The sequence below is a fragment of the Calypte anna genome, chromosome 2 (assembly GCF_003957555.1).
Source record: "Calypte anna isolate BGI_N300 chromosome 2, bCalAnn1_v1.p, whole genome shotgun sequence".
Taxonomy (NCBI): domain Eukaryota; kingdom Metazoa; phylum Chordata; class Aves; order Apodiformes; family Trochilidae; genus Calypte; species Calypte anna.
This window is the reverse complement of record NC_044245.1, coordinates 52,714,775-52,740,833: the sequence shown is the minus strand read 5'-3', so window position 1 is coordinate 52,740,833 and position 26,059 is coordinate 52,714,775. Positions and strand designations below refer to the sequence as shown.

The following is a 26,059-nucleotide window of genomic DNA, read 5'->3' as shown; positions in this document are numbered from 1 at the left end:
AAAGGACAGAGTTTGGTGCAGCCCTTCCCTCAGAACATCCCCAAACACTCTGCTGAGGGAGGGGCAACAGCACAGGCTGGGAGGGATGGGCTTGGGTATCACTGTGCTTGGTACAAATATGGCACAGTCAAGCTGTGAACTGCTTGAAGAATGTGCTCAGGGTGTGACTCACACTTGTGCTCCATTTTCCACAATTTATATAAAGAACAACTGTGGCTTTTGGAAAAGAAAATAACCACCTTCCCATACTGCTTACCTTCCTCAACCTTTGTGGCCTCTCCCACCACAGATGATTACCTCTGCAGGAGTTCTTAGATTTAATATGTCCTTGAAGTCACATTTATCACGGGCACTCCACAGGCTCCAAATATCTTTTTTTGTCTTTCGGTGACAATGCATTGAGGGTGGAAAACATCAGGTGATGGAGTCCTTCACCAGGAGCCTCCCTGGGAAGCTTCTGCCATCATCTGCAAGAGAAAAGGAGATTTTTGTTGGCACTGTAGACTGGAGTTAGGTGAACGGGAAAACCACTGTTGCCACCCATGAAGCTGAGATCACCTTGCAAGAACAAAAAATCAAGGACCAATCTTAAATAATGAGTCCATGCCACTGGGGCCCTATTTCTGTACATGGATGGAAATGGCAATATGTAAAATCTGAAGAAACGCTCTCACTTTCCATCTAGCACAAAAGTGTTGTTCCAGAGTATCAGTGGGAGGAGCAGGCCCTTTCTTTGTGAACCTTAATACCCTCTAGTCTATAAGAAAGCCTGGAGGAGAGCCTCTCCATTGAGCAATTTTCCACATGCACTAATTCCACAAATATGAAATATTCAAATTTTTGTGACTAAAAACTCTGTACAAAATAGTGTAATAGCCCATTTTCATAAAATGCCTTGTACCAGGTGTAAGCACATTCTATGCATGCAGCTTTAAAAATTGCTGCTATAAGTGAACTTCCAGACTTACTGGCTAAGATTAATTATAGCTATTGAGTTTAAATTACTTTTCAAAATTCAGCAAGTGAGCAAAGACAAATCCCTCTGTCCCCACCCCCAAGCAAGTGGTATTTTTAAGAAATGGTATTTTTAAAATGTTTTTTGTTTTGCTTTGTTTTGTTTTTTAAGAAATGCTAAGATGCGCAGGGAGAAAGAGGAAGGTACTCTGAGACTAGACAAGAAGTCTTCTGCATTGAAATCAGCCTGAAGAGGGTGGATTGCCAGGCTGAGCAATGCAGTCTCACTTGGTTTACTTAATTTTCCTTTGATTTTTCAGACAATGGTGAATTATTGAGTGGGAAGAGTAAATGGTACGTTCAAGTATGATCCATGAGTAGTCTCCAGAACAAAAGATGCAAGCCCCCAGCTTTGTGGAAGTTCTCTAGAGAAGGAGACCACTTTCCTTCCTAGTCCCAGTGGCTTCCCAGGAATCCTGTGTGTCACCAGCACAGTGCCTCACAGCACACACACTTTCCAGATGCATCTCACCCTGGCAGTGCAGACTTACTACTAGGAGTAGCAAGTTGTTGGGGCTGTTCAGCCTGGAGAAGAGAAGGCTCTGGGGAGACCTCATAGTGGCTTCTCAGTACCTAAAGAGGGACTACAGGAAACCTGAGGAGGGACTATTTGCAAGGGCCTGTAGTGATAGGATGAGGGGTAATGGTTTGAAGCTGGAAGAGGGTACATTTAGATTGGATATTAGAAAGAAATTCTTTACTGTGAGAGTGGTGAGACTCTGGCAGTGGTTGCCCAGGGAGGCTGTGGATGCTCCATCCCTGGAAGTGTTCAAGGCCAGGTTGGATGGGGCTCTGAGCAACCTGGTCTAGTTGGAGGTGGTTCATGGGGGTTCAACAGGGGTTCATGCCAGGGGTTGGAATTAGATGTTCTTTCAGGTCCCTTCCAACCAAACCATTCCACCATGCTGTGAGTCAAACTGCCCTGGCAGGCCTGAGGCCTCTGCAAGATGCATTGTGCAAAACTGCATCTGCAAAAAAGCCTTCACTTCCAAGGCAAGGGCCCCTCCTGAAAACCTGCACTTTTCCTGTCTTCATGGCTACACTGTGCAATGAAAGACTTCAAGGGATTGTCAGCATAACATCATCAGTTTTTATGCCATGTATTTGCCAGTCATTATATAGAATTTGCTAATTACATCCAAGGCCTTATTGCTCGGTATTTGAGCGTTTGTTTCAGACAAAAAAAACACAGAACTTCAGTGAGGTTTTCCAGGCATTGGACTTTGCAACAAGTAGCTAGTCTATACACAAGCCTCCTCACAGCAGAAGTGGCAAATCTTTGAAAACCCACTGAGACCCAAAATTAACATTGTGGTTTTGTTTGCATTAGCAGGAAGAGTTTTTCTGTAGCTGTCCCTTAAAAACTTCAGTCTTAGAGACCCATACCAGTGCTCTGAGGGAAACCAGAAACAAACTACCAGGACTGGGTTCAACTGCAGCTGAGACAGCATTGCTGCTCTTCATGGTACTGTACTCTGCTACCAACCATAGGGAGCTGCAGCTCCTGCCCACAACACATCTCTGAGTGGCTTGTGACTGATAATACTGTGTTTTTTTTCTGGGTTTATGCTAGCACACATTACAGTACATTGGAAGCTTCTTGAAGTTCTTCCTTGAAGTATTCTTTGTACCGCTCAAGCCTGACTGAAGGCCCACTGACATCTCTTTAAGTCTTTCCACTGCATTTTCATTTCATTGTAACCTTTATTTAAGGATACTACTCTTTCAAAACCTCTGCAGCAAGAAACTGGTGCTTTCACACTGTCTAGTTTACAACATACACTTTTCTATGTACAGCATTAGTGCTGTGCATGTCCTTGGACTGGATCAACACATTCCTGAGGACTAGCAACATCCAGTCCCTGCCCAGTACACATGAGAAAGTTAATCAGTCTCTCCACAGGGGATAAAACCTTTCAAGCTGTCCTAAATTCAGGGTACACTCTTGGTTTCCTAGTAAGTTAGAGTTTATCTACAAAAATGCACACATACACACATATGCTTATTTTAGCTCTCCACTGAATAGTATTTGGTTGTGCAAAAAGGTCAGGAAATCTCTGGGTTTGGTGAGGGGTGGTGAGCTATCTTTGCATATTTTTTCCTGCTTGACAATCACACTGTCACTTAACATAAATCTTTTCCCAGATGGGTTATGATTTGAGGAACTAATAAAACCTGAATCCAATTTTTCACAGCAGGTTCATAACCATACTTCTTGTTCTGCTTATAAATAGAATGAGCAAGATACATATTTAGCCAAACTGCTTGCAGTGAGATACATGAGCATCAGTACTCTTTTTTAGGTACCACTGCAAATCCCTCCCATTCAAATATCACATTACAGTCCCAAGATAATAAGATTCGTGTTTCTTCATCTTTAAGGCAAATATGGCTGCTTTGAATTCTTTTTACTGACCTCTTGGTGTCTGGAAATACAAAAAACTTAGAATTGTAGCCAGTTCAGAGAATCAGAGCTAGGAAATTGCTCAGCTGTGAAAGCTGTAGTTTTCAGCACTGGCATCAGAAGGAGTTGCTAACCACATATTTCTCTTGGATGTAGAATTTTCTGGGACTGGATCTGAAGCCCTGGTTAAGGGTAGTCTGAAGTTTCAAGGCTGTATTTCACAGAAAAGCTATTTATAAATGCACTGGTTATGAGTTAGGCTCAATCGAGTGTATTTTGTCTCTATCACCTTTGTGACATCCCTCACTGAGACCTTGGATGTAGCAGAAATCTCTTGTTCTAGCAGGACACTCTGTTGACAACAAGGAGAAAAGTCCTATCCATGTAAGTCCCAGTCATAGTAGTTTTCCAAAGAAAAACTCAGTTATCAGCTTTATTCTTGTCAAATTCAAATAGTAGAAGTTACAGTATCTTCTCCCACCTTTGCTTTTACACCTAGCTGGTAATATGTTTCTTCTGCACTTACTGCCCATGCCTGATAATGTGCTTTGTCTACAGCTATTTACATACCACTTCCAAAATGGCCACATTTTGATAGTGAATGGAATATTTTCTGTATTAAGGACTTACCCAGTCCTGTTCAAAGATTTACTATTTGTGCTTCAGTTTATTTAGTCTGTAAGAGACCTGGAACCCTAGTGAAAAGCTGTGACTTCCAGAGTTACTATTTTGAAATTGAAATCTGGAAACTGAGCTAAATTTTAAGAGCTTAATTGAGATAAAATTGAAAACAATTTGTATCTGTTAAAGGATGGCTTCTACAATTGTTACACACATACAGCTTCTGTTGAAGTTGGTTGAATTCTGTTGAATTCTGCTGCTGTTGTTAATAAGAACTTCCTAATTTACTTGGCAACTGCTGTAGGAGTTTGGTTTTCAACATATACATACTCAAACTTCAAGACTTGAGTTTTGCAGTGTCAGTGTTAACCCACTGCTTTTAATGCAGGAAAAACAATCTAATTACTTCTGTATAGTTTTATTTGTTGCACTAGTGCTCCATAAACAAATGTCATTAGTTTATATATTGCAGTTGTTATTCCTCTCCCTCCAAAAATATGGTAAAATAGCTTCCACTGGACATAAGGAAAATGCTTTGCTAGTGAAGAAAAGTTTGCATTTACCAAATTTCCTACTGTGATACCTCAATCAGAAGGAAGCAGGATGCTGACTTTTCATCACGGAAGGCAGAGTTTATCAAATGGCATAGAGCATGCAAGCAGGGATTCTGGGCACAGCTTTTTCACTGTTATTATCCACTTGCCAACTGCAGCTGTAACTGGAGCAGCCTGTTTTCCACCCCACACAGGTTTTAAGTCTCTAATAAGCTATATGCATTTGTCACTGCTCTATATTCAGGTACAGCTACATATGGATCCATATGTCAGGACATGCAGGCAACTGGAAGAAGCTGCATTTCTCCCCCGACAAGTTTGGGTTTAGCCTGTAAGTGCTACATTTGCCATATAAAAATTAAAAGCAGCAGCACCAAAGACACAAAGAAACAGCAGCAGAGTTTGTGATGGCCATGGTTTGCAGGGCACATTAGAGGACAGGAACAAAGCTGATGAGGCACAATAGGAGATACCTACCTGTGGTATCTGCTGACAAGACAGTTCCCTCTAGTGCCAGACATGTGCTGCAAACACAACACAAACTCAGCTTGGACTCTCCTCAAACCCCTTCCTTCCAGGGCCAAGAAAATATGATGGTGACAGCCTATCATCTGTACCAGGAGGTCAAACGAGATGTCCCTAGGAATTGCTAGAATCTTTACAAATCTCTAAAGCTTACCATCATTTGTTCTCTTGTTCCGTTCCTTCTTCTTGGTCCTGTCACTGGTCCCTACTCTCTAGATCTCTCTGGTGGCTCAGGTTTCAAGAGGCTGCAGTGCAAGGAAAGGACAAAACACAAACTACCATAAAAATGACACTTGATGGATGGGACAGATCTTACAAATCAAGTCAGATTCAGAAAATGCAACTGTAGGCAGTGGCATGCATCCCTCCATCATTTCCTCTGCCCACCTTTAGTTTCAAAGCTTTCTTTGCCTTTCCACCAGAGGGTGGTATTATTACACTCTATCAGACTAAGAAGTTGTATATGGTAAAGCAGGACATTGGAGTCACTTATGAACAAGTGCAGAGTAGGAAAAATGAAAAGTAAGAAGACTGGAAGAAGAAGAAGACTTCTTCTTCACTGAAAGAAACATCAATTTCTTAAACTTTTAAAATTTATTTTATTTGCTTGTTGTTGAACAAATGAGAATCCATGGATATTAAATTATCAACAGGTAGTTTCATCAACAATTCACAAAACGTATCAGAACAGCTAGAGAATCACAAAGACCAAAGAGATGTTCCAGTGAAAACCTTTTATTGTTGCTATCAGTTTTAGTTGTGCCCTAAATGGTTTTACCTGCTACTAAATGAAAATGGAACATTACATAAGTTTTCTGCATAGTTTGTCCTGAAGAGGACTTGAAACAGCTTTTACCTTCTGATGGGTCTTAGCAAACATAGAAAGAAAATTAGTTATCAGGAAGTATTGGTTCATTTTCAGTCTTGATCCTCTGCAAAGACTTTGCCGTTTCTAACTGTCTTCTTTTTTGTTAAAACTGCCATCAAACGAATGGGACAGGAGAGACTGTGAAAATATTCATTGTGTAGATGTTTAGAATTAAAGGCCAATAATTTAATAAGCTTTTGAAGACTAACAACAACTACAGTATTTGAGACTTGGAGGAACATTACCACAATGCAGATGCAACCCAAAGCCTCCATGCCAGAACAACATCCTTCCTCTGTATCTAAGCTTATCACAATCAGTATCAAACAAAGCAGTGTAAGGAGACTGCTACTATTCACCCTTGCTTTCTCTTTTTTTTCCTCTTTGGAGAGACCAGCCTTTAACAGAGAAATCAGAGTGATGTTTAGGGGATGAAGGGGAAACTTTAAAAATTATAGTGTATCTCAGGTATCAACTGATCCTGAGAGTGAAACAGCCCAAAATTGTCCTTTTCCTCTAGAAGCAGATTGGGAACATTTGATATATCACTGTAGAAAGCAAAGCAAGTTCCTTATGGTGTCACTTCAGGTTTAAGAAGGATAGAACTCATGGGTTTTGCATTAGCAATTTTTATTTTAGGTGAAGTTCATCATAGAAAATACCTCTTCTGTCATGTCTGAAGCTTGAAGTTTCAGTTCTTTTTCAGTGAGGAGTTATGACTATGGCAGCTTTGCAAGCACAGCATATGGAAAGAAATCAAATTAGGCAGAGTAAGAATATGTCCCATACCATTCCTAGACTGCTAGTGGACACAAAGAACAGAATGCATAGGACCAGGCCACTGAAAGAAAAAAGCAGGTGTGGAGAATTGCAGCTGACAGTGTTATGCAAGGAAAACATGTTTTTGACTTAAATCTTTTGTTTGTCAGTGCAAGCAGCTGTCTTAGCCAAAGAGAACTTTTGTGTTCAAGATAAATTATGAGTGAATTATCTGGGACAACAGTGTAGACAGTGGTTATTTCTAAATTAACTTTCTTTTTTAAGTCCTGTCAGATTTCTGCCATTTTATTCATGCATAGGACATTTGGAACAAATTAAAAATTATGAGGAAGACAACTGCACAATGAATAGGTAGCACAAACACTCATTAACAAGCAGAGATTTGAACTACAGATGTGCGAAATGTGATTGAAATTCAATTGAATTTCAAAAGAAGAACTGTGCAGGCCTATGTAAGAAGGGGCTGGTCTCCTGGTGGAGAGGATACTTTGTTGAGAAAGGTAATAATTTGTCCAGCTGTGACTTTGGTTGCCTGGATCCTGTGCTTATCCACCCAAGCAGTCAAAATATTTAATTTTGTAGAAGTAGGCTATCTTAATTTACCATCATCTGCCTCTCTGAGGCAGTCTCTTCTGGATGAGGACTTCTTCAATAAACACTCCAAATTACCATGGCCAACACTGGTATCAGAGGGAATGGATAGGCCAGTGGTATATCAGTGGTATCTCACAGCTTAGCTAGCGAGTTAGGTAAATGTGTGTCTAGTCCTTCCTTGGTCAGGGCTCTATGCATCCTGCAAAATGACAAGTAAATGATGAGACTTTCCATAAAAGGTGGGAGTGGCTGAAATAACCTTTTGGCAAGACAAAGGTTCACATTATTTGGGTTGTTGTCCAGCACTAGTGTCTCTGCACTTATGATTTATTTGGTCAGCACCACATATCCAATACCATCTAGTAAAAAGGTAAGAGTTCTTTCTTTTCCCCTTCCCCTGCCAACCTGTTAGCTTTACAGCAACATTCTCTACATGTCATTGAGATCCCTTCCCTATATTTTCTTAATCTCATGGCCTCCTGCCATCCCCCTTTTGCTGGTCTCTGTCAGGTTTGTTTCCAGGGAGGAGCTGAAAACCCCCAAACTGCTATGTTAGAGACTGCAGAGCTCTGCCACTATGGACTACAGTTCTACTTAGTCCCTTTCATTCTTCTGCCTCTTCAAGCCATTGCAGGACCTTGCTGAAACTTCTCTCAACTTTCTTGGTGAAACTCACATCATGTTTCATCCATTTACTGCACCATCTTGGTTTTTTTGTTGTTTTTTTGTTTGTTTTGTTTGTTTGGTTTTTGGTTTTTTGGTGGTTGGTTGTTTTGGGGGGGGGGTTTTGGTGGGTTTTTTTGGTGTGGTTTTTTTTTTTTTTTTGTCTTCTCTGTAGATTTCCCTCCAGGCTTTCCCACTGGTAGGTCACTAGAAGGTGTTTCAGGGCTCATTTTTAACCTCTTGATTTTCCTGAACTATCAGGTGTGGTTTTTTGCCTAGAGTTCAAACATCCTAAGTTTCCATCATCTGTAGCCACAACCATTCTTCTTTTTTTGTGACTTTTTCTGCTCTTGCTTAAACTCTCCTTACAAAGACAGGTTCAGAAATCTGCTTAGGGAGCATTCAATACTTGAAAGTCTTTAATCCAAGGGCAAATGGCAATAGTTCAAATAGGTCTTTCCTCCAGGCCAGTGCAATATGAACCAAACTAAACTGGCATCCATAAGGCTGCAGAAGTGGCCCCTGGTAACATTATGATTGAAAGATGAGAGACGTATTTCAAGTGTGCTAAGGACAGGTCCACAGACCTCAAAAGGTTACTGGTGATGGGAAATCATTGCTCAGCCAAAAAGGGGTTTCACTGGGTAAAAGAGAGATTGCATGTGGATTCAGTTCTATTCACTACTTCATCTGGAAATCAAGAAAAATCATCACTGATGAAATTCAAGGGAGATACCTAGTTCGATGGAGTAGAAAATAATGAGGGGGGCAAGATAGGTGTGCAGATGGATGGGGGTTTATTGAGGCAAAAGCATTACAGGCAAAACTAAGAAAAATGTCTGCAGAACAAGAGGTGTGTTTTTTCCTTAAAAGTAGGTGCTTAAAGGAAAATTGTATGACATGGTCACTGTGGGTGAAGAGCTGAACTTATGCCCCTAGGGCAACAAAATGTCAAAGAAAGAGATTAATGAGGCCCTTATATGGACAAAAGAGCAGCAACAGGAACAGCTTCCAGTTTCTGTGAACAGAGCTGATGAAACCAGTACCACAGTGTTGTCTGCTCATCTGATGTTCACATCTTTAAAGGACAGCTGGTAAACTGAAGGCATACATAATCTGCAGAGAAATAACATGAACTGGAGGCATATCTCCCCATGACAAATTAAAAAATCTCCACAGATGCAGCTTGTGTAAGAAGGTGGAGAAGCTATTTCCCATACCAGTGTTTTAATCTGGAGAAAGATGAAGCCAGTATATCCCACATCTAACGCTGGCTTCACATCAAGCTTTTCTGGAAGAAACACTTCAGCCAAATGTAAGCTATTGGGCAAAGTAACCATGTCAGAAGAATATAGCATAGCAGCAAATAGCATAACTGACAGAAAAGCCATACCTGTGTCTGGAATAATACAGGAATCATAGAATCATAGAACTGGCTGGGTTGGAAGGGACCTCAGAGATCATCAAGTCCAACCCTTGGACCACCGTTGCGGTTACCAGCCCATGGCACTGAGTGCCACATCCAGTCTCTTTTTAAATATCTCCAGGGATGGAGAATCCACTACTTCCCTGGGCAGCCCATTCCAATGCCTGATCACCCTCTCTGTAAAGAAATTCTTTCCAATATCCAACCTAAACTTCCCCTGGCATAACTTAAGACCATGCCCTCTTGTCTTGCTGAGAGTTGCCTGGGAAAGGAGACCAACCCCCCCCTGGCTACACCCTCCTTTCAGGGAGTTGTAGAGAGTGATGAGGTCTCCCCTGAGCCTCCTCTTCTCCAGGCTGAACAGCCCCAGCTCCCTCAGCCTCTCCTCATAGGGTCTGTGCTTGAGTCCCTTCACCAGCCTGGCTTCCCTCCTTTGGACCTGCTCCAGGACCTCGCTATCCTTCCTAAACTGAGGGGCCCAGGAGATTGACCTAAGAGACATGTCACTTCTCCTGAACTGAGAGCTATGATTCTCCCTACCTTCCCAACCACCTCCTGCTGCTTGCTAACTTCTGCTTCTCATTGTGACTCTTCAGTTTCTCCTGATAACAAGAAAGCAGCCTCTCCTGTTGAAAAATGGCTTTTATTTCTGCTTGGCTGCTCTTTTCTGGGAAATGGAGGAGACCAGGACCTGCCAGCTGCTAGTACAGCTGTTCTGCTGGCAGACTCAAAGCCGTCCCATTAATTAGCACATGTCCTCTGTGCTCTCTTCTCTCTCCTGAGGATCACCAAAAAAATTCTCAGGAGAAATTCTTAGAAGCTGCTGCATAGAAACTTTCTATTATGACAACAACCATGGTAAACCTGCACACCCTCTGCTCTGACATCACACACACATGTGCATCCAACTTCTTATTTGGTATTTTGACCACTGTTACAATTTGTGCTAGGTCACAAATAAGTAGGAGGTATATGTGCTGTATATAAAAGCTGCTATGAGAGATATAAAGCAAAAAGGTAGCGTGATTTCACATGCCTTTAGTTTTTAGCAAGATAAGTAGGAGTTAGGAAGATCAAACAGCAATGAATAAAGGGAACCTTTCCAACACTAAATCTATATATACAGCTCTTCTTTTCTACAACTCCATAGCATAACATGCAAAATCATTTATCAAGCAGAGAGGGACTAAAACCACACTTCCCACACATGTGTACCAGGTGCCTTCCTCCTCTCTGCTCACTACAGATGAGGCTTTACTTTTTTCTCAGACTGAATGCTTTTTACAAACCATAAGAAAGAACAACATTTGTGTTGAATGAGAGCTGCTTAGTGGCATCTACTTTTAATGATTATTGGGTGAGAGGAAGCTCCTTTAACCAAGTAGTCAGGCTTTCAGTGGAAACTTTGCATTTCATTACACATTATGTGTGGGATTTTATTTCTGAGTTTGTTTCTGAGTTTTATTTTCTGAGATAGGGGACTATCTCTGGTGAGCACTGAGGGAGAAGCACTTGTGATACAATCTGTAAGGAAGTAAGAAGTTTCCGCCAAGAGACAGAGCAACCCAGTGACATCTGCTTTATGCAGCTGGTGGGTATCACTGTGTAGGCAGTATCTCCCTGACAGACCTACCTGGTGAGAAGCAAGTGATTCATCCTGCACCCCTAGAGCAAGGAGCTTCTTCACATCATCTGAGAAGAAAGGAGGAGAAAAAGGTAAAGATCCCAAAATACAGTTGCTGAAGCTGAAAGTTGTATATCATGTGCACGAGTGTAATGCTTTTCCATTTACTTTTTTGTTGCTGCTCAGGTAATTTTAAAAGCAGTTTTAAGAACTCCTGCATCATGAAAAGTACAACTATATTTAAGTATATTATGCTGAACCTAGATAAGATTCAGGTACATCCAGGTGCAGTTGTTACAAAGCTGTCATCTTACGGCAATTGATGTCAAACAGTTTTGTCCCTGTGATTTGTAATTCAGATTAAATTGCTCTCTGTGTATCAGGGAACAGAACTATAGTTCTGGAAAGGTTTCACATCAAGCTTTTCTGGAAGAAATACTTCAGTCAAATGTAAGTTATTGGGCAAAGTAACAATGTCAGAAGAATTGGCAAGGAAACGCTGGAAAGGTTTCATATCTGGGACTACACAGAGTAGAGGTGAGGTTAATGACAGTCAGTGTTCACTGTTATGTAGCAACAACATACAATGCAAAGACAAACAAAGCAATGATACATTTCTGCTTCCCATTCATAAAAATAAAGATCAAGGGGAAGAATATAACTCAGGCTTCAAACAATTCTGGTATGTTAAGCTAAAAAGATGACACTCGCTGTGTTGTGAATAACACAGAGCAATATTTCAGCAATACATTTGCACTATGTCCAAGTTACTTACCTCCAAGTAGCATAGCTTAGCACTCTGCCTCTGCCTATTAGGAAAGAGCATAGACATGAAAATTACAAATTCCTGTTACTGATTTCACCACTGAAGACAGCACTCACTGAAAACATTGTCAACTTTTTGTGCAGTTTCATTAGAAGAAAAAGTCAGGTACATATAATTGCTGTCTTCTTATGGTGATGTTTGCCTAATTGGAAAAGGTGGATGAAATCCTGAACTGCTATAAATAGTAGCTTTACTTTCTAATTTATTCCACACATGATTTACCCTTCTCGGTTTTGATACCTGTAGTCCATATCTTTTATTCCTATTTTCTTTCCCCTCCACAATTTGGATGCTTGACATCCAAGTTGCACCATGTTGCAAGGTCTAAGCACTCACATGCTAAGGAGAGTACATGTTGCAAGTGTGCATATTCATCCCATAATGCTTAAATAGTGTTGGAGAACCTGTAATGAGAAGTGCACTGGAACTTCAAGTTAGTCAATGCTTGTGGGGTAACCACATGGTCTTCACACACTCCAAGTCACTGATGTTTTTATATTCTTTCCTTCTCAGGAACTGGAGGAAGAAAAGCAAAACAAAACATGACTTCTTCAAGTACAGAGTCCTCAGAATTTGAAGTCTCAACCTTTTATGAGTATTACAATGACTATCTTGATGCTCCAAAACCATGCAGTAAGGAAAGTGTCAAGAGGTTTGCAGCCTCCTTCCTACCTGTTCTCTATACCCTTGTATTCCTGGTTGGGCTCATAGGCAATGTTCTGGTCATTGTGGTCCTTGTCAAATACAAGAGGCTGAAGAGCATGACTGATGTGTACCTGCTAAACCTTGCCATCTCAGATTTGCTCTTTGTTTTATCCTTGCCCTTCTGGTCTTACTTCACAATAGATCAATGGGTTTTTGGAACTCCTTGGTGTAAAATCATTTCCTGGATCTACCTGGTTGGCTTCTACAGTGGGATATTTTTTATTATGCTTATGAGCATAGACAGATACCTGGCAATTGTTCGTGCAGTGTTTTCCTTGAAAGCAAGGACTGCCTTCCATGGCTTGATTACTAGCCTTGTTGTATGGCTAGTTGCTCTTTCAGCATCAGTTCCAGAACTTATATTTAGAGAATCTTTTAATGAACGCAACTATACTACCTGCAAGCCAAAATATCCAGGCAATTTCACAAGATGGAAACTTTTTTCCACTTTGAAAATCAATATTTTAGGGCTCCTAATTCCTTTTATTGTCATGACATTTTGCTACTCCATGATCATTAAAACATTAGTTCACTGCAGAAATGAGAAAAGGAATAAGGCTGTGAAGATGATCTTTGCTGTCATGATCATGTTCTTCTTCTTCTGGACTCCTTACAACATTGTTATTTTCTTACAACTGCTGGAAATAACAGGAGTCATTAGAGACTGTCAAGTGAGCAGGAATCTGGACTATGCCCTCCAGGTAACAGAAATCCTCAGCCTTTTCCACTGTTGCCTCAATCCAGTCATCTACTTCTTCATGGGGGAAAAATTTAAGCAGTATGTGAAGATGCTCTTTAAGAACTGGTGGTTACCTGGGAGTATTTGCAAGTGGTGTGGAGTTCCCATCACTTACTACACTGAATCTACCAGTTCATTCCACACACATTCTACAGCAGAACAAGATGCTCTGTAATGTGGTTCAGACCAACCACTGAACTCACCAGCAGGCAAACAAACTCAGGAACTTTGGAAAACTAAGGAAATACACACACATTTAACAATAAGGTAGTGCCGGATAATTACTTACTTCAGCTTTGACTTCTGCCAATAGATTTTCTGAACATTATGACAGAAGTTGTCCTAGATGTGAAACCTGGGAGACAGATGAGGCAGGTTTTATCTTTTGAGATTACAAATCACTGCTTGGATGGAACAGCAGCCTCAGCTCTCTGCAGAGCACCGTGCCATGGTGCTGCTTTTTCACCAGCATCAGGACAGAGGTTGGCCTGTATGGAGGGGCAGAGGAGAGACAGATGCTTGTCATCAGCAGGTCCATTTGGAAAATACATTCATTTATTCAAGAAGGATGGTTACTACCACATTTTTTTATTATACAGTTGATTGCTGTAGGACTTGTTCGCTCTCGCTCTTTGCAAGCTGTTAATAGTTCCTGCTCATGTTAAATGTTTTATCTCAGGGAGAGGATATACATCCCTGTCACAGAGAAAAAGGACACAAAATATATTCATTATGTGCACAAAGAAGTGAAGCAAATGTATTACATTGTGTTATAGACATGTTTTCTTTTAGGAATCCAAGTTGACAAATATGCCTATGCGTGGGTGTATATTTCGTATATTTGAATTACTTTATAACTGTAATTCAGGATAGCAATGTTTTATTTTAATTAACATAGAGAATTTTTAAAAATATTTTTAAATAAAAGTGTTTTTTTAAAACTTCTGCAGCATGTGTGAATACATTTGAAGCATTTTGGTTAAAAGTATATGTTTTAAAGTAAATGTTTCTTTGTTCCAAAAAGTACTTAACCTCAAGACTCAATTTTCATTTACTGAAGACATGTACCTGGCAAAACAAAAGACAGTCAAAACAAAGATTGTGCAGAAATGATCTGACATAAGTCAGGTGAAGCCGAAAAAGGCCAAGCAAAACTGTTTAGAGACAGAGTTTTGAGTCTTTAAACAGCAAAGGTATTTATTTTCTGATCTGGGGAACTCCCAGCTCACGCTGGACAAAGAGTTCCAAGGGTTAAGAGAAAGGGTTAGGGTGTTTATATAGTAAAAGGGGAGGTTACAACATCATTACATTCTCAATTCTTGCTGACTTCATTATATTGTTGCAAGGCGATATCAGACCCTAGCCATAACTTTCTTCTTATCCATTGGTGGTGACATCTTTATGCTCTTCTTGTGCGGATGTTCACATCCTTTGGTGCCCAGCTGGCGCCTAAATGGCCTTGGCAGTGTCTTGTTTTAAGAACAAGACTTACAGGAAAAGACTTACACTTTTAATTATCTCCGAGATAGAAGTAAATCCCGTTAGGACCTTGTATTGGTTACATTGTTCTAGTGGAAAATGCCATGTCTCAGCTGCTTTGTTCACTTCTCTCTCAGTTTAACCCTGAATTCTAGTTATGAATACAAATTCATTAACATATATTACAAGTTTTAATTCTACATAAAGTAAATTCACACAAACAGCTTGGCCTGATCCACTCTCCTTACAGGAGTTAATCCTGTCAGGATCTGTCCTGGTTTGGGCCAGGATAAAGGTGATTTTCTGTCTTGTACTTTTTGCTTTCAGTTGAGTCTCTTTAAGTAGTTGCACTTGCTGAAATTAACAGCAAGTTTCTCAGACAGTGTGTGCTTCTAGAACTGATAACACTCGATGTTTATAGTTACTGTTGGAGACTGGTGTGCAGAGCCAAGGACACTGCTCAGCTCTGAGGAAAACTTTTACCCTCCAGAAGGAGTAAAGAGGTCCCACCTGCAGCCCTGCTTTGGGGAGTACAAGACAGAAAATCACCTTTATCCTGGCCCAAACCAGGACAGGATCTTTTCTCTTTTTCACAGGAACCACAGAAAGAATCCTAGCATTTGGATGAGCAACTGAGATGAAAGTTGTGCTCTGGGCAAGTTTGCTAAGTCAGGTGCAAGAGGGAGCTCACCTTTAAGTGACAGGCTCAGGATACCACAGCCTGGGGCTGGAGCTCACCAGACATGGGTGGTTTAATCCTCTCTGTCACCTGGAACAAACATTCTTCCTTCATGCCCTGAGCTACAGTGGATAATGCCACTCCTCTTTTGAGAGAGATCTCTGAAATCTGCTGTGGAGAAAGGATGAGATAATGGTATTAATACAGACTAAAACAGAGCAGGGACTTTCAAAATGTCAGTTGACCAAACTCATTACAGGTACAGGCCCACTGAACCACGAAAGAGAATGGATAGACATTTAAGTGAAGCAAAGCTGACTCATTCCTAAACACACATTTTTACATCAGAGTTCCTCAGAAGCCCTGCCTGTGTCCTCTCTTTAATTGTGCTAAGCCACCATAGAAAGGTAGACAAACTTAATTATATTATGTATTAATGATAAAAGGTAAAACCAAGGTGGCTGACTTATTTTCATACAGCTCTTTGGCCATCACAGTCACATAAAGTGAATGACACACTTACCTTTTATTCTGGAAGACACCTATATCCCTTTTGGTTCTACAAAGGAAGCATCATGGCCAGCAGCCTTCTCCCAGTCTGCTCCCCTCAGTCTATAGTGGCCAGTCCTGCAAAGAAAGAAAGGGACTGCTCTTCTCCATCCTACACTGTCCCAGCACCAGCCCCCCATAAGCTTAAAAGAAGCTGTTAAGTAGAAGACTGGGTAACAAACAGTCAACATAAGTGTGGTGAGATTTCTAGAATTTGCATAACTGATAAGACCATTAAAAGTTGATGTAGTATCATCTCACAATGATGACAGCAATGAGGTACACAGGTGCCACTGGCAGTCACTGAAAATCACTCTTAATGGAGCAGGCACTATCAGTGATGAGGAACCAAGTTAGATGCTTCCAAGATCATTTCCTTTCTCACAGTCATTCATCAGAAAAATCAAGAAAATCCCATCTTATGAGACACTTATAGAATCATATAGCATTAGTGTAGTAGCATGAGATAACTCCTGAAAGGATTAATTAATGTCTTCTCTTCACCATTGGCCACTTATTTTCAGAAAGTCCCTGTGTTACAGCTAGGGGAGCTGAGGCACAGAACAAGAGCTCAGACATTATCAGCACAATGCACATTTTTTACACAATCTGAGGGCTCTCCTGGGGAAGAATTTGTATTTCAGCTTGGTGAGGGGGACTCCAGGACAGAGCTGCCCAACGCTGTGCCCTTTCTGGTAGCCAAATCTGAAAAAAGCCCAGCCAGGAAAGTCCCTGTCAGGATACAGGTTCTGCAAGAACCACCACTGGTTAATGTGAATGGTATCTGGAGGTAAGTGGATAAAAATGACAAGCTAATGCTGTGTTCCAACAAAAGATGTTATTCACTGGTACAGATAACAGGGTGTTATCTGTCTTAATATACCAAAGAGCAAGGATCTGTGTTTGCAGATGTCTGAAAAAGAAAAAAGTTCATCCTCTGCATAAATGCAGCCCAAACACATACTTGATCAATGCATCATACTCCTTTAGTTTTTGTGTTGTGGAGTTTGTTTCTTTTTAATTATTTTGGGGGTTTTGTTGTTGTTGTTTGTTTTATTTCAAGTCATCTTGGAAGAGTTGAAGATCCTGTGGGTTTTAGTTTCTTGTTCCAGAGCAACAGCATACATTCAGCATATGTAGCTCAATACCTGCACACTACAAGCTTTTTATAATTTTAGGTGTTGTAAACCAACAACCAAATGAAAAGCAAAGCAAAGCAAGCCAAACATCCTTCTAAAGCACTAAGAGTTGTTTAAAATGCCAAGAAGATGTTTGTTTCCTTGTTTTTACTTTGAACGACTATAGCAAAGAATAAAGAATATTATCTGCAAGAATCTGTTCTCTTTCCACAGATATGAAACCCTCATAAAAGGCATTTTCAGTGCTGTTAGCAACCTGTAAGATAACAAAGACTGAATTAAGATTGACATTGCCAGCTCTATTTTTCTGTTCAAAAGAAGCCCGCAGCATTTGAGCTACATTTTCTGAGAAGCTCAGGAAAAGAGTTTTGTACCTCAGACAGTGATTGCAACAACAAGTGGACATCTCTGCATGAGAAACATATTTGTGTCTTTTGTTCAAGAACTTTGCACTCCTTAAAATAACTCCACAGAAGTACTGAGGTGTGGGCAGGTAGACTGAAGAGAGGGTCCCTCCCTGACTGTAGTAACACAAGTATCTTAAACAGCATAAAGAAAGATCACAACAGATCTCTGTGCTTGCTTAAAACTGGTAAACTGAAATTTGACCACAAGTAAGACCACGACCACAGACTGAGTGGCTTGTCTTTTCTGCTACCAAAATACATGATTGTCACAGTTTAACACTGGCCCAGCAATTAACCTAATGACAGATGCTCTCTATTAATCCCCCTTCCCTCCCTGATAAAGAAAGGAGAGAGAATAAGGGAGAGAGACTTATGGGTTGGAAACTAAACTACACAGCTGTAATGAAACAGTAATGAAAAACTACTAGTAATTTAGTAATGAAAAATTACTAAATATATACAAATACACAGGAGAATTGATAATGCGCTCCTCCCCCCTTACTCCCAATATTACTCACGTCACCCCTGAAGCTGCAGGGCAGCCCTGGGAAAGTCCAGGCTGGACTCCTGGAGTCGGCAGCAGTCGGGAGCTGGAGGCAGGAACACAGGGATTCAGGCTGGCATGGATCAGGACAGAGGAATGGATGGAATCCTCCCAGGATGCTGAAGCAAACAGGGACAGGGGAAGAAAGGGAAGCAGGAAGGGCAGGAAGGGGTTTGACCCTCATGATCCCTCAAATTTATACTGAGTATGACATGTATGGGATGGAATACTCTTTTTGGTCAATTCTGGCACCTACCTTGTCCATTCCTCCCTAAGGGAGGGCTTTAGGTGTGACCTTTTTACTCATTCTCTCCTTCCGGAGGGCAAAATGTTCTTCAGAACCGAGCAGTGTCCTTGGCTCTGCACACCAGTCTCCAGCAGTAACTATAACCACCGAGTGTTATCAGTCCCAGAAGCAGACACTGACTGAGAAACTTGCTGTTAATTTCAGCAAGTGCAGATCCTTACAAGAGACTTAGCTGAAAGCAAAAGTACAAGACAGAAAATTACCTTTATCCTGGCCCAAACCAGGACAGTGAGAAAGGTGTAAAAAGCACACAGAGAAGAAAGAGAATGATGGACTTTCCTGTTGCTTATGCCCTTGTTGCTCATTCACAAGCACCAGGAATGGAAAGAAAATGAGGCTGGTTGATTGCAAGGAACAACAACGTTGTATGATGGCCCTTTAGAGAAACAACGCTGATTAGCTGCAAAGAGTTCTGCTCTTGCTATAAAAAAAAACTTGTTTATGCTTTCTAGATGAGTGAAACCCACAGCAGGAGGTGTCAACACAAAAATCTGCAACGTTACAGAAAGGGGACTGAAGAAGCTACAACAGGAAAGAAAAAAGAAGTTTGGAATTAGGCTGTTTTGTCCTCGGTTTTGCTTCACCAACCCATCCTTGCACGATGCAGGTCAGTGCTTGCTTGCTTTCTCAGAAATAAGAGGGAACACCCAAAATCCCCCATGGGGAGGGTTGTCTCCCATCTGCTTCTGGCTTTTTGCATGAAAGCTTATGCCTTAAACTCCTCTTACACAGTCACCTGGAGTTGAAAGTCAAACCGTTCATTCCCTCACCAGCTTAAGCTCAAGTTCTCTGCACACAGCAGTCACCAGAGTAGGATGCCTGCAGACTATGCTGGCAGAACTTTCTGCATTTGAAGAGGCAGTTTCATGAAAATCTGTCCATGGGAGAGGACAGATTTCTTGGTGGCAGCAGTATTGGTTAGTGACCAACACCTTGTAACTCGTTACTATCGTTTGCATTTTGTTTCAGCTTCAGATGAGAAGTATTTTAGAGTAAGCACAGTCTATTTTTAACATTATTGAAATAAAATATTTCATTGTTTCTGCTCTGAATTACTATTACAATTTTATTATGATAGGAGAAATAATTTCACAAATCCTTATATAACCAAAAACAGTAAAAAGAACGCATGGATTTGTCTTTTTTAATAAATTTCTTGTTAACAACTTCAATAGACTGAATGTACCACATTGCTCAATCAATAGCTTATTCCACATAGCCATGGGAATATGCCAGAATAAAAAAGATTAACATTTAAAAAAACCCAAAAAGATAGCATTAGAAGCAAAATTTCAGTAAAGTGATAGATGTTACTGCAGAAGACTACCAGTCAGGAAAGGGAGGTTTTGCTGTGGTTTGTTGTTTTCTGGGGTTTTTAAAATCTTTTGACTTTGTTCATGTGAAATTGCCTAGCAAATGAATTTTTGTTGCTTCTATAGTGTAAAGAACGAGTGTTTTATAGACTCAATCAAAATGGAACTATGGGGATAACATTTAAATTATCAAACCTCAAATCATCATTCATGAAAGGTCAGCTCAGGTGATAATTATTTAACAATTTGTGTCAGGGACTGAAAAAGAAAGGTGAGAACTAGATACCCAAAACTGTGAAGAATTTTAATTTGTGTTTTTGGTGTTTGGGGGCTTTTTGTTTCAATTTCTAGGAATGGGTTTGTGCATATGCAGGGTAATTACTAATTGTGTGATAAATTAAAAAAATAATTTAAAAAGCTCACCTTTTCTTTAAGGTGATTCACAATTAAACCTCAATCATACCATGATAGGAATGAATGTAGCCTAACTTTTCAGGAAGACACATGCCTAATTCATGAACTGTCATGCAAACAAACTACTGGATATACATTTCCAGCTTCCTGGAAAAAAGTAAAAAGAACTCTAGAGATGTGAACTACTTGTACAGAAACAGCTGTAGAAAAGTTGGTAATCCCTAACAATGAGGCAGAATAGCTCCTATCAGTGTATATTTTAATGACAGCTCCTAACAAAATCTGTCAAGTCTTCTAGACCTGAAGCCACAAGACCCACAAGATATTGTGGGTTTTTTTGCAAAAGCAAACCTAAAGTACAGTAAAAACAAACAAGAAACCATCACCAACAACAAATTCAAAACAGTGAGATCCTTCACAGCAAAAACCTCACGTGTCTGATCAGTGAATGGCACAAGCTGGATATGTCCACCCCAACAAGAGCAGCTGCTGAGAACCCCACCAGCCAGATGTGCTTTTCCTTAGAGGGAAAAGGAACTTCTCCTTTCTGACAGCAAAACCAGAGAGTCCCACGCAGGAAGACCAAGGTGCACAGGGGTAGGACACAACTGGTTCTGCTCATGTTCATGCAGAAAATGCTTGTGCTTGCAGAAAAAAAGAAAAAAAGCCAAACCCAAATATTATTTCTAGACAGCTTCCACTATCTGCACTCTGGCTTCTTTTATCATATTGGGTCTCAAACTTCAACCAGGCAGAAGTAGCCCAAGCATGCCCATCACTACCTATTAACCAGAGTTGATACACCTAAAGGAAACTGTAGCACCCTTATGCTTTACTTATTCCTGAAAAAATAACACCAAAAAAGCAAAACCAAACCAAACCAAAAAAACACAAACCAAATTCACAGCCTTTTTTAAGGTGCTGTTTTCAGCCTTGTTGGGGTTCTTAGTCAATTCAACTCTTTCATCTGCTGCATGGAAATGAAGACTCTATGCTGCTTTGTAGTAAAACATGGCATTTTGCAGATCTTTAAATAAAAGAGATATTAAATGAGCCTAAGTATTTATTCTTACAGAGGAAAAAAAAAAAACAGTGAATTCATTGCAAGATACCTTGCTTGTCTCAAGACATTCAAGAGCCATGCATACTCTTTTACTCACAAGCCCCCCAGAATTCATCTGCTTCCACAGGAGATGAAAACAACTTCATAATGCATTATTAAAAAAAAAAAAAAAAAAAAAAAAAAAAATTGGTTTTGAGCATTTTGAACATATTTCAGTCAATGAGTGACTGTTGTCCTAAAACAGGAAGGTTCACAGACAAGAACCCTACTCCTTTTAGACATGCTTACCTCATGAACTTGACATTTTAACATAATGTAATCAGTAGGGGAGTTCACCAATTTGCATGAACATGCTAAAACAGGTAGCAGGAAAAAATTAAGGACTTCACAAGAACAAGAACACTGTTTCCAAGTCAAACCAGCATTACTTTTTTTCATCAAAAGGCATACAGCTTGACAAGAAGTGAATAAGCCTCAAGAGCAAAACACACCATGGAGCACAGACCAAAGTCATTAAAAGAGGGCTGATGCTTTTAAACAATCTCAATTGCTGTGCACCAGCTTGCATTGCAGAGCATGAGCTTTAGAGTTCAAGGAGGGGTTTTTTGCAAACTGAGTCACAGTGAGAGAGCTGTTGAATGAATCAGCAGATGAAGCTGAGTCTCTTTGACTGAAAGGACTTTAAAATACCTGACGTTTCAGCTCAACTTAGTAAGAAAAGACTTCACCTGAAGTTTTGGATGCTGAAACTCAGAAAGAGAAATCAGATATGCTTGCCTTCAAGAGAGTATACAGGGCTAGACAGACGTTAGTCAAACTCAGTACCATTATTCTTAGTTGAAAAAAAACCCCACTTTTATTAGATGAGAAAAATAAAATAATGACAACAAATAATATGAGCTGAGCTGAGCGTATATTTGAAGCCCTCAGCCTCTGAGACAAAAGCATTCTTATGTGCTGTGCCAGCTGGGCAGAGCCTTGACAAACTCATTCACAATAGAGAGAAGAAATAGTGGGAATACCTGGATGTTCTTTCACTCACCTTGCAGGACAAGTACAAAAGTGTGGTTGCATTTCTGAAGAAGGTACCTGCTCACCACAAACCATAATGAAACTGATCCAGGCATCATCTAGCCTTATCAATTTGTGGACAACTGAAAATACACAGTGCCTATCAAGGACTGTCAGAAAAAGCACAGTTTGTTTCTACATTGAATTGCAAGAATAAAATGGAAGACAAGACAGTGATAAGCACTTGGGAAAAAAATTTCCAGCAGAGCTATGGGTATTCACAACCATTTGGTTAGGTCAATTTTTGTCAAGATTTGGCTATATTTTCTTCAGCTGCACATCAAGCCAGGGGAGCTGAATCTTCACCTCAGTTCATGTCCTTTCTTTCATGTACATTTTTTCTCTATATGGAACTCTGAAAACCAGATAGCTCAGCATCATTCACCTTTGTCAGCTAAGTGAGATGCAAGGCCACAGTCTGTAGCTGGTTGGTGGTGGCTGGAGGCACCAAAAGTGAAGTTACTTTCTTTTTACTTCATACAATAAATTATTTTATTTTTATTTTAAATTCTGTTCTTTCCCCTCTCCACTACCAACCTTCTTGGGTTAGAAAAAAGGAAAATTTAAAAAGCCAAAAATTATCCTATTGTTTACCTGACACATTATTATGCATTCTCCTGTTTTCACATGGTTTCTCATCCAGCTGGTGTCTTGTAACACTCAATATTTGCTTGTATCACCATAGGGCTTAAACATCCCCTTTTTAGCACTGTTCCTGTAGGTACAATAGAAAGGAGAAACAAACTTCATGCAAGTCAAGTATGCTGTTGTTGTTATCTTGTTTCAGCATCTTTGCTCAGCCTGGGTTTTTCAGAATCATGCGATTACAGCATACAGCTTCTGCTCTTGAAGCTGAATTACTGGCATGTTCTGTCCAAGTTCTCTGTATTTGCTAGGGTGGGTGATCAAGATGAATTCTGGCATAGTAGTGGCATGGGGTGTGCCCCTTTTCTTCCAATAAAAGGCATTAAGAGGAGTCAAAATTTGGCTATTAATAAAATACTTACTGTCTTGGTGTCAGACAGTTAAAATTAGAAAGGTTTCATAGAAGCTGTGGGTTTTCTTCAACACCTCTGAAGCCTTTGAGTCAAGCAAAACAAATGTAGGAGTTGAAAAAAGTAGAAAAAAAAAAAAAAAAAAGAGCTGCTTCAGCAGACACCAACCAGCAGCAATTTTCTTTTATTTCAGCAGAAGACAGGTGAAGTCAGTGCTTTAAACAGTCACATCTGTAGGTGTCTACGTTTGGCTGTAGTCAAAAGAGTCACATTATTTTAACTTCATCTCTCAAAGTAGATACTGCTTTGGAACAGAGGACCAGGAGAGCAGCATAGGAATGCACTGTAGCAGAAGCCACTGCTTCAACAAAATTTTGCAGGAAATCATGCTAACCCCTCGTGGGTACAATACCAGGTTCTCAGGTTGTTCACCACACCAGATCTACCTATTCATGACTGATGCAAACCACATCCTAAAACTGAAGGCAAAAAAAAAAAGATTTTAAAGTCTTCTGGGAAGTCTTGCTGGCATAGTGGAGTATTGCAAAATTGAGAAATAAAATCTAACATGGAGGAGGCAAGGAAAGAGTGCAAATTTTCCTTCTGCACAGCTTCTGTCTTATCTCATATGTGCCTGCTGTGAAAACAGCAACCAAGATTTTCAGTTAACAGGAGAAAGTTTGCAGTCTAAAGCTCAGCAACAGACATGGCATGAGGGAGGTTAAAAGTGAGCTATCAGCTTCTTTTCCTCTTTTTCCTCAGCAGTTTAACCTGTGCTTCAGAAGGCTCCTTCACCTGTAGCTCAGGAAGACATCCAGATCCTGCAGGCACCATCTGCAAACAGAGCCATTCACCTCCTCCTAAGGAAGTGCTTTGGAGGGTGTTATAGCAGAAGTCCACCACCCGGGAAGACTTCTGGATAAATTTAAACCAGAGATCCATAAAGGCTCTTCACTAATCCACACCTGACCCAAGATCTGTGGGACCCATGAAAAGGAACCTCTGAATGGGATTTAGAAGAAGAAAAGTCCAAGCAAGCTGGAAGCAAAGGCATCTTCATCCAGCTTGTGAACTGGTGATGGACAGGTGGAAAGGATGGAGATCAACTCTGCTTCAGACAAGCAAAGACACACTGAATTTTAAGTTTCTCTACACACAACATTTTCCTAGTATGAGAGGAAGAACCAGAAAGACTTAAGCAAGAATGAAAGAGGAAACAGAACAATCTCTTAGCTATATAGCATTCGAGGGATGACCCACAATTGCGAGGCATTTCCCCACATTGTGCTCTGGCCCAAAAACACACGATACTGAAAAGCCTCTAGAGAAGCACCAAGTTAAAAAAAAAAAGTAGTGCACTTACACTTTGTGCTTTGTAGCACTTACAAAGACTAAAGAAACTTGACAAAAAAATCCCCTCAACCATAGATACGTGCTACATTTTCCTACCGGATTTGCCCTGGTATTCCACAGATACATCCTACCTAAAAAAGAGTCCCTTTCTGCTGGAGTTTCAAACTCAATTCCTGCTCCATTAGGGAGGGATTGGGTTTTTTTCCTCTCATCTACCAAAAAAAAAAAAATTTTAAAACAAAAAGGCTAATTTACAGTCATGTAGCTGTGAGCACATTACCAAAGTGCAAGATAGTGATCTTACCACTGTGTTTGCACAGTCTGCTATGTGTGCATGCTGGGAAGTTTCATAAGCAAAAGTCTGCTACTCATTGTGACACTTCAGAGTTACAAGTGAGACCTTTCTAAGACCCTGACTTTGGAGTCCTACCTACACTCGTCTCCTGAGGGACAGGTGTATGTGCTCAAGTCCAAACCAGGAATTCTTAAATATGTTGCTGACTCCTTGGCCTTAAAGACCATACATCCAACTGAATAGGGACTGTAGTATGAGAGGCCTGATATGAGCACTGGTTCAATGAAACCTTGAACCTTCTGTAGGTCACACACCTTCAGGACTGCCCCCAAAGCAGGGACTCTGGTTCACTACTCTCATCTTTGACGACTCTTGGGCAAACTGTGCAAAAAACCAAGTTTTTCGTCAAAAATTGTAAAAGAAAATGGCAGGCACTGTAGAGCTCCAAGAGAGATGGGAAAGCTGCCTGCATAAAAGAACTACAAAGGGTACAGAGCGTCTAAAGGGGTGTGGACAAGGTCAAGCCTCAAGTGATTCAGGAACTGTGCAGTCTTTGTCAACACTTAAGATAAATATGAATATAAGGGAAACAGTAGTCTCATAAAGAGGTTAAGAGAATTCAACTACACACTGCACACTTTGCCAGTTCATGTTCACCTACTTGCTCATTCATCCCAGGTACTCTCATTTAAAAGGTCTTCATTAGTGCGTAGGTGGGATTACAGTCTAAACTTACAAATCCCACTTCAGGACTTGAAAAAGTATCAGTGCTAAGCTTAACTCCTACAGCTACAGTCCAGGGGCAGATTTAAGATGGTGCTCCCCTAACAGGATTGCAAGGATCACACCTATCAGTGTTAAAATCTCCCCTTCTCCTTAGAGACTGAGTCTCACTGAACACCAAGTTTGTCCTGGTGTGGTGCAAGCAGAGAACACTGTGCCCATTATTCAGCTGCTGTGCCAGCAAAACACTTACAGATTCCCCAGGACGGGCAGGAGACAGCATCTGAGGAGTCACAATAGGTTCTATTCCTTTTTTCCATGCCTGCAGGAAGCAATTAGCACCACTAAACAGACAATTCCATTGAGCTTCAGCATCTGGAAAAGA

General features: G+C 40.5%; 2 protein-coding genes and 1 long non-coding RNA gene across 3 annotated transcripts in view; 1 reads left to right on the top strand and 2 right to left on the bottom strand.

Annotated features, from left to right (window-relative positions):
* Positions 1 to 12,260: 12,260 nt before the first annotated feature.
* LOC115597861 lies at positions 12,261 to 15,573 on the bottom strand. Its single transcript, XR_003987202.1, has 3 exons — positions 15,514 to 15,573; positions 13,633 to 13,831; positions 12,261 to 12,415 (listed from the first exon to the last, which is right to left on the bottom strand). It is a non-coding gene; the product is annotated as an uncharacterized LOC115597861 (long non-coding RNA).
* Positions 12,442 to 13,518, top strand: CCR4 (C-C motif chemokine receptor 4). Its single transcript, XM_030445215.1, has one exon. It carries the CDS (start codon positions 12,442 to 12,444, stop codon positions 13,516 to 13,518), a length of 1,077 nt encoding a protein of 358 aa, XP_030301075.1.
* Positions 15,574 to 16,041: 468 nt separating the features above from the next.
* GLB1 (galactosidase beta 1) overlaps positions 16,042 to 26,059 on the bottom strand; it is a 61,469-nt gene continuing 51,451 nt past the window's right edge. Inside the window, exon 16 of the mRNA XM_030445212.1 lies at positions 16,042 to 16,128. Coding sequence (XP_030301072.1) covers positions 16,114 to 16,128 — 15 coding nt within the window. The 3' untranslated portion in view covers positions 16,042 to 16,113. The remainder of the gene's footprint in view (positions 16,129 to 26,059) is intronic.

Bases quoted from the DNA above. Each gene is read 5' to 3' on its own strand.
- CCR4 (XM_030445215.1), top strand. From the start codon at position 12,442: ATGACTTCTTCAAGTACAGAGTCCTCAGAATTTGAAGTCTCAACCTTT.